Raw genomic sequence first — 14,637 nt, forward strand, 5'->3', positions numbered from 1 at the left:
CCAGTGCCTGTGCTACTGGTGTTATATTTAGGAAGTGATCTCCTATGCCAATGCGTTCAAGACTACTTCCTACTTTCTCTTCTAGCAGGTTCAGAGTAGCTGGATTTATGTTGAGGTCCTTGATCCACTTGGACTTAAGTTTTGTGCATGGTGACAGATATGGATCTATTTGCAGCCTTCTACATGTTGATATCCAGTTATGCCATCACCATTTGTTGAAGGTGCTTTCTTTTTTCCATTGTACACTTTTGGCTTCTTTGTCAAAAATTATATGTTCATAGGTGTGTGGGTTAGTGTCAGGGTCTTCAATTCGATTCCATTGGTCCACATGTCAGTTTTTATGCCAATACCAAGCTGTTTTTATTACTGTAGCTCTATTATAGAGCTTGAAGTCAGGGATTGTGATGCCTCCAGAGGTTGTTTTATTGTACAGGATTCTTTTGGCTATCCTGGGTTTTTTGTTTTTCCATATGAAGTTGAGTATTATTCTTTCCAGGTCTGTGAAGAATTGTGTTGGTATTTTGATGGGGATTGCATTGAATCTGCAGATTGCTTTTGGTAAAATTGCCATTTTTACTATGTTGGTCCTGCCTATCCATGAGCGTGGGAGATCTTTCCATTTTCTGACATCTTCAATTTCTTTTTTCCGGAACTTAAAGTTCTTGTCATATAGGTCCTTCACTTGCTTGGTTAGTGTTACCCCAAGGTATTTTATGTCATTTGTGGCTATTGTAAAGGGTGATGTATCTCTGATTTCCTTCTCAGCTTCTTTGTCCATTGTATATAGGAGGGCTACTGATTTTTTTTGAGTTGATCTTGTATCCTTCTATGTTGCTGAAGGTGTTTATAAGCTTTATCAGTTCCTGGGTGGAATCTTTGGGGTCACTCAAGTATACTATCATGTCATCTGCAAATAGGGAAAGCTTGACTTCTTCCTTTCAAATTTGTATCCCCCTGATCTCCTTTTGTTGTCTTATTGCTCTGGCTAGAACTTCAAGTACTATATTGAATAAATATGGGGAGAGCGGACAGCCTTGCCTCATTCCTGATTTTAGTGGAATTGCTTTGAGTTTCTCTCCATTTAATTTGATGTTGGCTGTTGGCTTGCTGTAAATTGCCTTTATTATGTTTAGGTATGTTCCCTGTATTCCTGATCGCTCCAAGACTTTTATCATGAAGGGGTGTTGGATTTTGTCAAATGCCTTTTCCGCATCTAGTTTTTTTTCTTTGAGTTTGTTTATATGGTGTATTACATTGACGGACTTTTGTATGTTGAACCACCCTTGCAGAGGATACTAGATGTGGAACAAGGATGACTGGACTGCTACTCACATCACCAGTGAGGCTACCTGGAAAACAGGACCCCAAGAAAGACACAGGGATCACCCAATGTCGGAGAAATGGATGAGATCTACATGAACAGCCTGGACATGAGTGGGAGCAATGAACGGCGAGGGTTGAGGGAAAGAGAGCGGGAGATCCCACCTGGATCAAGAACAGAGAGGGAGAACAAGGAATAGGAGACCATGGTAAATGAAGACCACATGAGAAAAGGAAGAAACAAAGTGCTAGAGAGGCCCACAGAAATCCACAAAGATACCCCCACAAAAGACTGCCAGCAATGGCCGAGAGACAGCCGGGACTGACCTACTCTGGTGATGGGATGGCCAAACACCCTAATAGTTGTGCCAGAAACCCCATCCAAGGAGGGATGCAGACATCCACAGCTAGGCCCCGGGTGGAGCGCTGGGAGTCTAATTAGTGAGAAAGAGGAGGGTTTATATGAACGAGAATTGTTGAAACCAAGGTTGGGTAAAGCACAGGGACAAAGAGCCAAATGAATGGAAACACATGAACTATGAACCAAAGGCTGAGGGGCCCCCAACTGGATCAGGCCCTCTGAATAGGTGAGACAGTTGATTGGCTTGATCTGTTTGGGAGGCATCTAGGCAGTGGTACCGGGTCCTGGGCTCGCTGCATGAGATAGCTGTTTGAAACCTGGGACTTATGCAGGGACGCTTGGTTCAATCTGGGAGGAGGGGACTGGACCTGCTTGGACTGAGTCTATCAGGTCGATCTCAGTCCTCGGGGGTGGCCTTGATCTGGAGGTGGTGGGAATGGGGGGTGGGCTGGGGGGAAGGGGAGGGGGGCAGGAAAGGGGAGAACAAGGGAATCTGTGGCTGTTATGTAGAACTGAATAGTATTGTAAAATAAAATAAATAAAAGAAAAAAAAAGAATTGCTGCTCAAATGTACTTCCTATTGTATTGTGACAGGGCAAGCCAGTGCAGAGGTTCCTCCATTTGTATTCTGTCTGAGGCCATTTCAGGTTCAACTAGAAGCTGATCTCCTTGATGGGGAGTCCCATGGAAAATTACCCAGCTCTGTTCTAGGAACCCAAGGTCAGGATGGCCCAGATGATTCATCTTAGCCTCTGTAGAACTGCTCACTTGTGCAGAACCCCTCCAGCTAAGCCCCTACCTTAGCTTCTGTTAAACGGCTTGCTTGTGTGAAGCTCCCCTGTAGCTGCCAAGCAAGATCCCAGGATGTGGTTTTTGCCTTCAAAAACTCCACACTCTGGACACTCAGGGCTACACTTAGGATCTGAAGACCTGAGTGTAGTATCAGCTGGCTGGAATAGAGATGTTCATTGTCTCTAAACTGTATCTGAGTAGTCATCACTAGTTGTATCTCCATAACAGTATTTCCTCTACTAATCAGTAATGATGAAAATGTCGTAGAATTTTGGCTTTTGCACATTTCTGTACGTTTAACTATTCCCATTGAGTTTGACTTTCATTTTGATCTTGATGCCTTTCATCTTTTATTAGTTCTCATCGTGTAAATTTAAATTCTGTCCGTGTTTTCTGTTATGTCTTGTGTTTAAATATCTCTGCAACGCTGCCTACCCACACAGAGATGAGCAGAACAGGAGCCAGAATGAAGCCAAGGAATATCACAAAGTCACTGTAAGCAAAGCAGCTCACAGCCCTGCCCCCAGGGAAAGGTTTCCCCAAAATAACAACTCTGCCCCAGCGAGGGAGGGTTTCCCCGGCAAAAGTGTTACAGCTCTGCTCAGGTCCTCCAGAGTGTAACAGTTCTCTGCTCAGCTAGCAGAAGTTTCCCCAGCAAAAAGGTTACAGTTCTGCTCCACTCCTGGGAAAGGTTGTCGCCCAAACCTCATTCAAGAGATTTATTGGGAGGAAAGAATCCAGGAAAGCAGCCACCTCTAGGGTGAGGCAGCGGCAAACTGAACGGGGTACAGAGGTATAGAGTTCCGTGGCAGGGGGTGGGGTGGGGTGGACAGAGCTTTCCAGGGTGTCGTGGGACTGATGGGGTCTTGTACTCAGGGACTTCAGTGATTGGTGGGACTTCAATCCCTGTTCCTAAATAAGGGCAAGGTGTTTTTCCTCGGCCCTTTTCACCCTACATGTTGCTTCAGTTGATTCTGATATATGTCTCCAGAGCTGTAATTCATTACAAATTTGAACTGGTCTTTGAGCTTTATATCCAGAGCCTTCTAGCCAACTCATCATTTTTTGTTAGTGTTTTTTTTTTCACTCTGGACATTTATGCATGCATTCCAAACCTGGTTTACATTCTGCATCAGTTTTAGGATAGATCTTCCAGGGAGTTTTGAAATTGCAGGGCAGATAGGTCCCTTTCTTGGTTAAGTTGTAACTGTAAACCCAGAGATTCTCCCAGCAAGCCTCCAAGTCTGTCACAAGGAGCACTTTGAAATACAAGGGCAGTGAACTTCTGGCTTCCCGACAGTGCTGCAGAAGGCTTAGCTTAGAGAATTGCAAAAGTCTGTGATTTCCTGATGAGGAATCAGGATATGACGCAGTAGAGTGAACTACAGACCTTTAACAACAGATGTTAGAACAAAACTGGAAATCACAGTTCCTCGTGGTTGTCTTACCCAGGTCCTGCAAAATCCCATTAAAATCTGCAAGTCACCACTTCTGGATCCTCCCTGAATCCGTATGCATTGATACACAATTACTTCATTAACAGTATTACCAGTTGAACCAGTCTTAGGGATTTTGATCAGGTACGTACAGAATGAGGCAACTTACTGTGATAAAATGGTAAGTAAGGCTTTTTGCTGTATCTTTTCTAATGATTTTTAAAATAATTCTCTGAGACATGTTTGTTTTTCTTGTGTGTGTGATCTTGTGATTGACTTGGGAGTGGGCCTTTCTGTAAATAGCAAAGAAGTCAGCACTTCATCTCACCATGCTTCAGTTTGCTAAAAACAGGCTGAGTTTCGATGTGCTGAACACTATAGGCTGTAAGGCCCAGAAAGTACAGTCTGAAGTCATGCACACACTGCCTGCCCAATGCTCCATGACCATGAAGAATGTCACTCAGACGCTGCTTTTCAATCTGACTCCAGACAAAGCAGAGATACTTTTAAATGGCCTTTCTCTCACTTGGCAGGAAGATCTGACCTTCTGGTCTGCACGTGTTTGATATTAAAATGGTAGCAAGGAAAAGAATGTAAGAGAGGTCTATCTCCAGCAAAACCTGGGAGAAGCGCCTCTGTCAGAAGCCCCAAGACAGGGACTGTTCTAGATGAGCATAAACAGTACAACAGATAGGCCCTCCCCTCAAGAGAGCATCCAGTCTGATTCCCTGAGCCTGCCCCTTTTCTCCATTCCTCCTCACACTCGCAACAATCAAAGCCAATTGCACATAGCAACAATCAAAGCCAATTGCACATAGCAGTGCAGAGGACCAGAACAGTTCACAGAATGGGCAAATGAGAAAGGACCTTGGAGACCAATCTTTCCAGCTTCCCGAGTGGTGGATGAAGATACAAAGTCCCGCAGCAGTCAGCCGCAAGCCTTGGCCACACAAATCAAGGCATTACTGATATGAGAAACCAGAATTCCTGGCTTTGTTCCAAAAGATCTTTCCATGAGCACACATAGGATGCAAAGAAGTTTTGTTATTCAAGTCTCTAACCCCATGGGTTCTTTTCCTTCAAGAGATCAATCGATCATATTTGCTTTGCAGAATCATACTATCTCAGGAGACATAATTAAGAACGTTCCTCCCACCTCTGGCTTCTCCTTTCTGTCTTCTCTCCTTTTGCTTCGCCTTTTCTCTCCCCTTTCCTTTCTCAGCAGCAAAGACTGCACACCTGCCCCAGGGACATAGAATTTGCTCTTGTTTATAGTAGTTCAAACTTGGCCTGAGGTTGTGAAAGTCAAGATCGGCACAACTTAAGTTCTAAGTACATTTAGAAAAGGGAGACTCCCCAAATAATTGGATACCGTTATGTAAAAGTAAAATTGCATTTATTTTATTTATATCACCACCACCCCACCAACTTTCATCTTCAGGTTCAAAATTATCCTATACAGTTCAGTATCTTACAGTGGGCTGCATAAGTTTATTTGGTTCTCATAGGACCAAAGTAAACTAGTAAAATGTTTCTCCCACAATCCTCTACACTATCTGTTTATAAATGGCCTTTTAAATTTGAACTGATCACTTCTCAGCCTTTTGGCTGAGATCAAGTGTAAAATTTGAACTGAACGTGTCAAAATTGACCATTTCTAGTATTATACGTGAATCCAATTGGTCCATCTAACTCTTGACTCTAATGCTAAAAAGGATGTATATTTTCCCCAAGCATATAAAGGAGAGACAGAGGGTGAGGAGTGAGAAGAGAGGAGAGAGAGAGAGAGAGAGAGAGAGAGAGAGAGAGAGAGAGAGAGAGAGAGAGAGAGAGCGCTAGAACAATTTAACAAAAAGTTTCCCTGGTGAGTTCCCGATAATGAAGCAAAACATCCAGCATTAGGAGTGGCAAAACATTTACTGAAAGTTTCCAAAGTTTTTGCAATTGTTATAAAACATAAGCAAGCACACTAGGGCTGATCATTAGACACAAAAGTCTTACTTTTGTCTAGGTAGATATGTACAGGGAAAAGAAATAGCTACCAGCATTTGCTATTGGTGTAGGCTCTAAGTATTAGGCTCCTGTGTACACATTATCTCATTGAGTACCAGTCAGAAAAAAATCACCCTGAGAAACCAAGACCAATTGGACAGGGGACATTGACCTATTAATATCATCCTAAGCCATCATCTATCAAGGCCACATAAGGATTAACAAGCTCTTTGTGGAAAGTAGTTTTGTTTGATCAGCAATTGAGTAGGGACCACAGGAAGGAGCCTGGAAAGCCAAAGACTGATTTTGGAAAACTAGTAAGACCAAATGCTTTATTTTACTTCCGTTCACATAAATATACTCCCTGTGCTAGGTTTTACTTGCTTTCTATCATATTTAGCAACCACATTTCCTTGAGGTCCTCCTACTCATGACTGACAGTCTCTTCCCGTTGCTCTGCTGTTCTGATGATGAACTAGCTGGAGCCTAATTCATACATTCATATGAGAATTGTGTTTCTAATGGTTTGAGAATTTGTGCTTGATGGTCATCAACCACATGAGGTAGGTAGGTAGAGGAGGAAACTGAGTCTCAAGAAAGGCACATCACCTGCCCATCACAGAGGTAAGAGGCAGCAGAGCAGCAGTTTGAACACAGAGCTTTATAAAATAGTGGCTCACCCAGAGATCCCAAAATTGGGCTGTAATGTCTATTTTAAAAATTAGCTTATACATCCATACATTTAGATGTTTGAGTTATAAACACAACAACAAGATACTAAAAGGAAATGAGTCTCCATGACCTAAACCTGAGTAAATAACAGTAGAGATGGCTTATTCACTCACTTCCTTTTAATTCTCAAGTTTTTAAAATGGGATCTGTCAGCTGCCTTTGCCCATGAACTGTATGGAACACTATCAAAAAAGTGTGGCATTCCACGACAAGTCACTGAAATGTTAGGAGACTTCCTGGGGAGTCACTCTGGTATTCCGTCCCTACCTAGAACAGACTGAACACTTTCTGAATACATCTGACCCCATTAGCAGCCCCTCTGCAAAGATATTCACTCTCTTTTGTCCCTGGACCGGTTTGTAAAACAGGGAATCCCACAGGCTTTTTAACGTATTCTTCAGGCATGTCATGGTTTGTTGTCCAAGGTGGACTGGCAAGTAGAGGTCATAACTAGAAGAGAGAGAGACTGACTCTCAGTCTGAGAGCACCGTACTGCATACTTTAAATTCTGCATTTACATTTGGGAAAGGCGGCTCTTCACATACACGGTGTACCTGTAGACATGTGTTTTCTGGTTCAGACACACTGTTGGAATGTACCTTTTACATACCCAGGACCCATCCAGTGTAGGTGCTAATTTACAAACTTTTTTTTTTTTCATAAATAAGATTCAAAGTTCAGATCAATTGGTGTTTAAGTTAATAAAAATCTGTGCTTGTCCCACGAGGGAGGGCTTGGTCCACAGAATCACAGACTGGATGGTGCCCATCTGGCCCGGTTTCCTGCAGAACACACCAGTATGTGACAGGCATTGGAAACAGGAGGCCATGGATTTAAGTTAAGCGAGGCAATCTGCCCTGCTCTTGGCCCCTGAGCAGCCGAAGCTCAGCCCCAGATGAGGTGAAAAGAAAATCTTGTGGTTCAAGTCCGTCTTGACTCACAGCTTCACTGTCTTATCGTGACTAAAGCCGCTCACCACGTCTGTGGTTTTCTTACATAAATTTTCAATCCAGCTCGTGTTATTATAAACCGTCTTTTCCAGCCCTGATGTTGGGGCTGGACTTTTAGCTCGCATATTTTTTCCAGATGTGATGAGCTCTCCATAGCCCTCTTGGTGAGCAAACGCGTACCCGGATCTTCTGGAGCTGGACCTGCGGACCTGAGGCCTTCGGCTTCGTATGGGCCTTTCCTTTCTCTGAGCTTTCTGCCACCTGCGGATCTGGGGAGGAAGAGAGCCATGGGAAAATGATGAACCCACACATTAGACTGAGTATCTGCTACAAAAAAATATCCACCTTCACTGCAAAAGGAAACTTTAAGCCAAAAGCCATGACATTCCAACCCCCAAAGATCACACTAAGCACTAACCAGGTTTTTTTTTTTTTTTTTTTTTTTTTTTTTTTTTTTTTTTTTTTTTTTTTTTTTTTTTTTTTATTCCTATCAAGAAATTCTCATGGAAACAAGAAATGTGCCAATAAATTTCATACTGTCTCCATTTCATTGGCCTTATGGTGAATTTCAGTGAGGTGTTTGCTTGCTTTACTAGCAATGCTGGGAACAGGGTCCAGGGTCTGGAGCATACTTCTGAAAAGAAATATTATATCTATAGTTCCAATATTCATAGTCTCTCTCTATTTTCCCCTATTAGAGTCTGTCTGGGTCCTGTAGTTACTAATAACTGGATTAGGAGAAAATTTGGGATATTGGAATCAGAATTTTCCTCTCTTATAGAAGGTCAACTTACCATGAGACTTTCAGGGTTTTTATTTATTCTGTTTTGGTGTGTGTGTATGTGTGTGTGTGTGTGTGTGTGTGTGTGTGTGTGTGTGATACATGAATATGAATGTGTGGATGTGAGGACTTTTAAAGAACTAAACATATTATTGCGAGTTGATGGGTGAATTTACTCTCCTATGTTCCAAGGACCCTATCTAACAGGAGGGATTTTGTTTCTCTGGCTCTTTCTGACCCCTCCTCAGCAATATTTCCTGGGCCTCAGGTGGAGGACTGTGTTAAAGATGTTGTATCATTTGGAGTTGGGCACCCCACAGAAACTTCTTCTCTGGGTTTTGACAAGTGTCGCTCTCTGAAATAGTCTCCACCTACTGCAAAGAAATTTCTTTAATGAGGGGCAGGAACTATACCTATCTGCAAATTTCACAAAGTCATATCCCAGATGAAGAGCTACAGCTGGCCAGTGGCTGCTGGGAAAGGAAGAATCTGTTTTCTCTGAGGACAAGCTCCCATATAGGTCGCCCAGTCTCAAGTGGTCATCCCTAGACATGTGTGTACAGTATCTGCACACGTATGGACAGACAACAGACTCGACACAATAACGGAAGAAGAAATTATGAGCTCAGGATGGGGAGCACAAGGAATTGGAAGAGGGGGGGAGGTGAAGAATGATCTAGATGCAGTGCTCATCTGAAGTTTCAAAAAAGAATTTTTAAGAACTAAACATTTGGGTGGGTTGCCAACAGAGCTCCTATCTCCCTGTAAAGGTGCACAGAGAAAATGACCAGAGATTTGCACAAGTGCTCCATTCTAACTTTCAGATCTGAAGACACTCATTATGCAAATCACGACAATCATCTTTAACACAGGAAAACTGAGCATCTTCAGATTGTCCGTCATTTTCTGGGTTGGATTCAGCTCAGAACCAACACAAAAGAACAGACACACACGTCTCTGTCAATCATCTTATGCTTTGCCCCCAGAATGTAAGGGACATCACAGTAAGAAAAGGCCACCTCGGCATCGCTGCTCCGGCCCGACTCCCTCCAGAAACAGGTTATCTTTCCTCGTGGGATGGTACCATTATGTCTCCCCTCCTCCTCCTCTTCTGTCCTGAGTCTCAGCCCAGCCCAGGATCACTTCATTTGTACTGTTTTACCCAGGAGCCACAGAGAACTGTCCTAATCTCCGGTCTAGGCTACTTTCCATACCATGTTCTTTCTGTTTCTCTTCGAGCTTTGTATTCCCAGTCCACTCAAAGCTGCTGTTCCCTTTTCAAATCTGCTCAACAGGGAACATCTCTCACTTTTCCCAAGGCAATATTCTATTTCCACCCAAACGATGAGACCCCTTGACGTGACTTGTTCGGATTCCTTGCATGGTACCCTTAGCTTTCCCTATAGCTTGCCCTTCTCTTAAAGAAATACTCCAAAATTATCTCAGTGAACTTCTTTTCCCAGAGTCAGGGGTGAAAATACTTAGAGTTCATCACTCCATACCCACAGTTAGCCTAATACACTTCTCTCCACTGACATTCAGGACTAGTACACTAGCGTGTGGAGAGAGCACTATCTACTGTGGCATGGTGCTGCAGACCTATGGGAATGTCAATAGTCAGTCCCTGTGCCTCTGTTCAGACAGAGAAGGACAAAATTCACGAGAGCCACCAACCAGCTTTCAAGTACTCAGAGTATAGTAACATACCTGATCACTTAGGCTTGGGTAAAAACACATCTTCAGGAATCTGAATGTCACCACCGGCATGACGGAAGCCACAGCTATCAGGAGAACAACAAGCCAGACGAACTTCTGACTCAGGGAGTGCACTGCATTTCCTACCAACAGAGAGACATAGACATCCCAGCTATAAAACACTGACTTGTTATAAAATCTTTATAATTATATAAATTAATTTACAATTCTAGTTGGTGATTATGAATTAAATTGATAATTATGTAACTTTTTTTTAAAAAAAAAAATCTTTAAAACTATTACGAACCCTTGGGGAACTGCTGGCATGGCCAGGCGTCCTCTCTTCCAGGCTCCGTTCAGCTTGACTCAATTCCTCTTTCAACCTCGCGATCCATGATCAGATTAGAACTTCTGATTAATGATTTGAATTCAGGCCCATTCTCAAACAATGGCTTCACTGACTGCCTGTGTCACAGGGATGTGCTATGTCTAGCACAAGGCTAACCTTTGAAATTCTAGGCAACAGCCCAGAATAGCTGCCTCAAAAGGAACTTGCTATTCCTTTGATGCTCGCTTGCTTGTGAGCTAAAGATCTAAGGAAATCCTGGAGGCTCCTGGGTTGATGAGAAGAGTTCCCCATGACCACTACTGACACAGCCACCCAACATGAGAGATGGCGGGCCAGAGAAACTCACTGCCAAGCCCGAAGCTGACTTCCAGACTTTATACTCGTTCTTCACACATTTATTGCTTGTCTAAGCGAGGCAGCAAGGCAGACTTCATGAGAAGACACCATCCCTGCCCCAGCTCATTTTTTAGGGATTTATCATGATACCGTCAATCAGCCGGGTCTTCACCCCAATGCACCCATGGTAACACCATTCAAATGGGCTTTGGGTATGAGAGCTTGGCTACTAGTTGGTATGTCTGCTTTTTCTGGCTTCAGAAAGTAAATCTGTCTACCAGAGAGCAGCCAACTGCACTTTCTATAAGCCAAGGGCAGAAACAAACTTGATCCAATCAATTAGATGTCTTTTGGAGCTCCTTGATGCTTATTACCCACAGGCAACACTGAAAAAAAACAAGCTTTGCTTTAAAGCCACGCCCCCTTGCCGCTAGTTACTAAGGAAAAAAAAATTTTTTAGAAACCCCCAATGTTGATCTAACTTTTGTAAACTTTCATTGGATCTCAGTAATTAATTCATGGGTGGCATGTGCTTGACTAAAAAGGATTAGTCCACACACAAACTACATTCTCCAGGGGAAGCAGTCCCATTTTGCACATTAGAGTGGTCTTTCGGATTGGAAATGCACTAAACCTTCAGATTTGGTAACACAAAAGCAAATAAAATGAAACTTAAAAACAGTTCTCCAGTCTTTCTTTCTCACTGGCTTGTTCTCAAGACTAACCAACATGTCTCTACATGATTGGAATCTTTTGGTAAACAAAGTATTAACGTGGCGTATTGAGCAAGACTGTTAGGATTTGAAGAGGTTACTGTACGTGTAAGAAGGGACAAAGTTGAAGAACAGTGTGTACGCACACAGCTGGATGGAAATAGAAACCTGGCATCGGTGAGGATGCCCACTTCAGAATTGATCCTGCAACGTTTCCTACATAGATCAGTCTCGTGAGAATTGTTTTCTAGGCTGGGATAATCTTAGACTGGATTTGAAGCACTGTGCTGCCTGTTTGAGCTCACAAGACTTGTCTCTGTGCATCATTCCTTTCTAGTTTGTTTAGGTGAACCCAAAAAATCAGTTATTTACTTACTCACCTGTACTAGAGAACTCCAAACTTCTTAGAAAGTATATTAATAGTTTTTGTGTAAAAGAAAGTGATCTTTCCAGAAGCATTTTGAAGTGTGAACTTTAACATGGGAACACTGGATATGCTCTCTTTATTGAATAATGCAACCTCAGGACTTTAAGGAATTTTAGGGGTTCCTTGCTACCCCATCAGACATTCAAATTCTCCCACAATGCTCCCAAACATAATCATCAAGTCACAATTTCTTGAATAATAATATTGTCCTGACTAGTTTTATGGCAACTTGGCACAAGCTAGAGTCATTTGGGAAGAAGGACTCTCAGTTGAGAAAAATGCCTCCATAAGACTGGCCTATAGGCAAGACTCTACCATTTTCTTAATTAATGATTGATGTGGGAGGGTCCAGTCCATTGTAAGTGGTGCCACTCTGGGCTAGTCATTCTGGGTGCTATAAAAAAGTCAAATTGAGCCAGGCATGGTGGCACATACCTTTAATCCTAGCACTTGGGAGGCAGAAGCAGGTGAATCTCTGTGAGTTCAAGGCCAGCCTGTCCACAAAGAGTTCCAGGACAGCCAGGGCTGTTACACAGAGAAACCCTGTCTTAAAAAAAAGATGAGAGAGAGAGAGAAAGAGAGAGAAAGAAACAACAATCAACAAAAACTAAATATACTTTTAGAATAAGAAAAGAAAAAAAGAAAGAAGAAAAAATCAGATTGAGTAAGCCATGGAGAGAAAGCCAATAAATCGTGTTCCTCCATGGCCTCTGCATCAGCTCCTCCTGTGTCCAGGCTCCTGCCTTGAGCTCCTGCCCTGCCCTCCCTTCACAATGCACTGCAATCAGAACATGTAAGATGAAATACACCCTTTCCTTCCCAAGTTGTTTTTTGTCATGGCATTTTATCACAGCAATAGAAATCCTACCTAAGGCAAACACTACCATCAGAGTTAATATTTATTTAACCAGAATACATCCTCACACTTTATATGTAGAGACTCATTTGATCTTCAATTCTTTCTTAAATCATGAAAAGAAAAGAAAATGCGTTTAACATCACACAATTCATTAAGTGGTGGAGACGGTGTTTGAAGTCTGACTATCTAGGTCAGCCATCTCCTCTGGTCATTTCTGGAAAGATGTTCAGAAATCTAAAGAGGACTATAACGTCTGCAACATTTCCCTTTTATCTAAATGCAGATAATGTCTATGGGGGAACTTTGACAGATCTGCCAGTGGTAACCTGGTCTAAGGAGAACTGGGTATTTCTTCCTCTTGTCTCTGTACAAACAAATGAACGTTTCACAGGCTGTGCAGCTGTCCCAATGCACGTGCTATGTCCCTGTTCTCTAGGACACAGCCTATTGCATCTGGGCTGTTGGAGCCTATAAATTGCATCTGGCAAGGAAAACAGCAGTCTTTTGGAACCCCTTTCAAATCTGGAAGGCTTCAGGTGCATGAGTCAATTCCTAGAAAAAAGATCTGCCATTTCTAGCCCTACACAACAAGAACAACAAGAACATTATAAAGACAAAAAACTTTCAGCACGACACAGGGCCTCACGAAAGTAAGGGACACTTACCAACAAAGGGGAACTGGTGTGGGAAGAGTCTGAAGACGCCATTACTGTGCATGGCCAGTAAAATGGAGAAATACGTAGCAACACTGCCCCAGATGAAGACGTGATTAACCACAGTCCAGTAACTGGTGTCCAAGGCTATCTGCAAACAGAGTCAAATGCAAAAGAGGAGTCACTATAAACAGAAGCTTGCCCCTAGGCCTGCTCCCAGATCACCAACCAACCTTGCACACCTCCACTTCTACACACACACAGGAGACTGACATGTGTTAGGCTCGTGGTTAGAGTGTAGGTAAACAGGCAACTGTATCTGCCAAGGTCAAAACAGCCTTGGGAAGTGGAATGTTAAGGGTTTTATTTTTATTTATTTATTTATTTATTTATTTATTTATTTATTTATTTTGGTTTTTGAGACAGGGTTTCTCTGTAGCTTTGCGCCTTTCCTGGGACTCACTTGGTAGCCCAGGCTGGCCTCGAACTCACAGAGATCCGCCTGGCTCTGCCTCCCAAGTGCTGGGATTAAAGGTGTGCGCCACCACCGCCTGGCTAAGGGTTTTATTTTTTAATGAGAAATAAGACAATAGAATGATTTTCTAAATTTTTATCAAAATATTTCTATGGGGGGAAAATCTTGTAGTGGGCTAGTACAACATTTTATGAGCTGTGTGTAAAATTTCATAAGATATTTTTTTTTTTTTTTGGTTTTTCGAGACAGGGTTTCTCTGTGTAGCTTTGCGCCTTTCCTGGAGCTCACTTGGTAGCCCAGGCTGGCCTCAAACTCACAGAGATCCGCCTTGCTCTGCCTCCCAAGTGCTGGGAATAAGATATTTTTTTACACATGGGATATTTTTGTGTGAACATTCCAACTCATTTTGATGACCCCTTGTAGCTAGAGTTTTCCTGCCTTGCCCACAGTCAGGACAAATCTCTGTCACCCGCCAGTCCCACAGCCGCTCAGACCCAACCAAGTAAACACAGAGACTTATATTGCTTACAAACCGTATGGCCGTGGCAGGCTTCTTGCTAACTGTTCTTACAGCTTAAATTAATCCATTTCTATAAATCTATACCTTGCCACATGGCTCCTGGCTTACCGGCATCTTCATATTCTGCTTGTCCTGGCGGCAGCTGTCAGTGACTCCTTCTGCCTTCCTGTTCTTTCTTTTCTCCTCTCTGTTAGTCCCACCTATACTTCCTGCCTAGCCACTGGCAATCAGTATTTTATTTATTGA

The 14,637-nt window shown here is 42.8% G+C and overlaps 1 protein-coding gene across 1 annotated transcript in view; it reads right to left on the reverse strand.

The window, feature by feature from the left end:
• Window positions 1-5,288: 5,288 nt before the first annotated feature.
• Window positions 5,289-14,637, reverse strand: part of Atp8b4 (ATPase phospholipid transporting 8B4 (putative)) — a 203,801-nt gene continuing 194,452 nt past the window's right edge. Inside the window, 3 exon segments of the mRNA XM_028892728.2 lie at window positions 5,289-7,852; window positions 10,072-10,202; window positions 13,409-13,547. Of these exon segments, the coding sequence (XP_028748561.1) occupies window positions 7,571-7,852; window positions 10,072-10,202; window positions 13,409-13,547 (552 nt within the window). The 3' untranslated portion in view covers window positions 5,289-7,570.

This window comes from Peromyscus leucopus, chromosome 4, assembly GCF_004664715.2.
Source record: "Peromyscus leucopus breed LL Stock chromosome 4, UCI_PerLeu_2.1, whole genome shotgun sequence".
Taxonomy (NCBI): Eukaryota; Metazoa; Chordata; class Mammalia; order Rodentia; family Cricetidae; genus Peromyscus; species Peromyscus leucopus.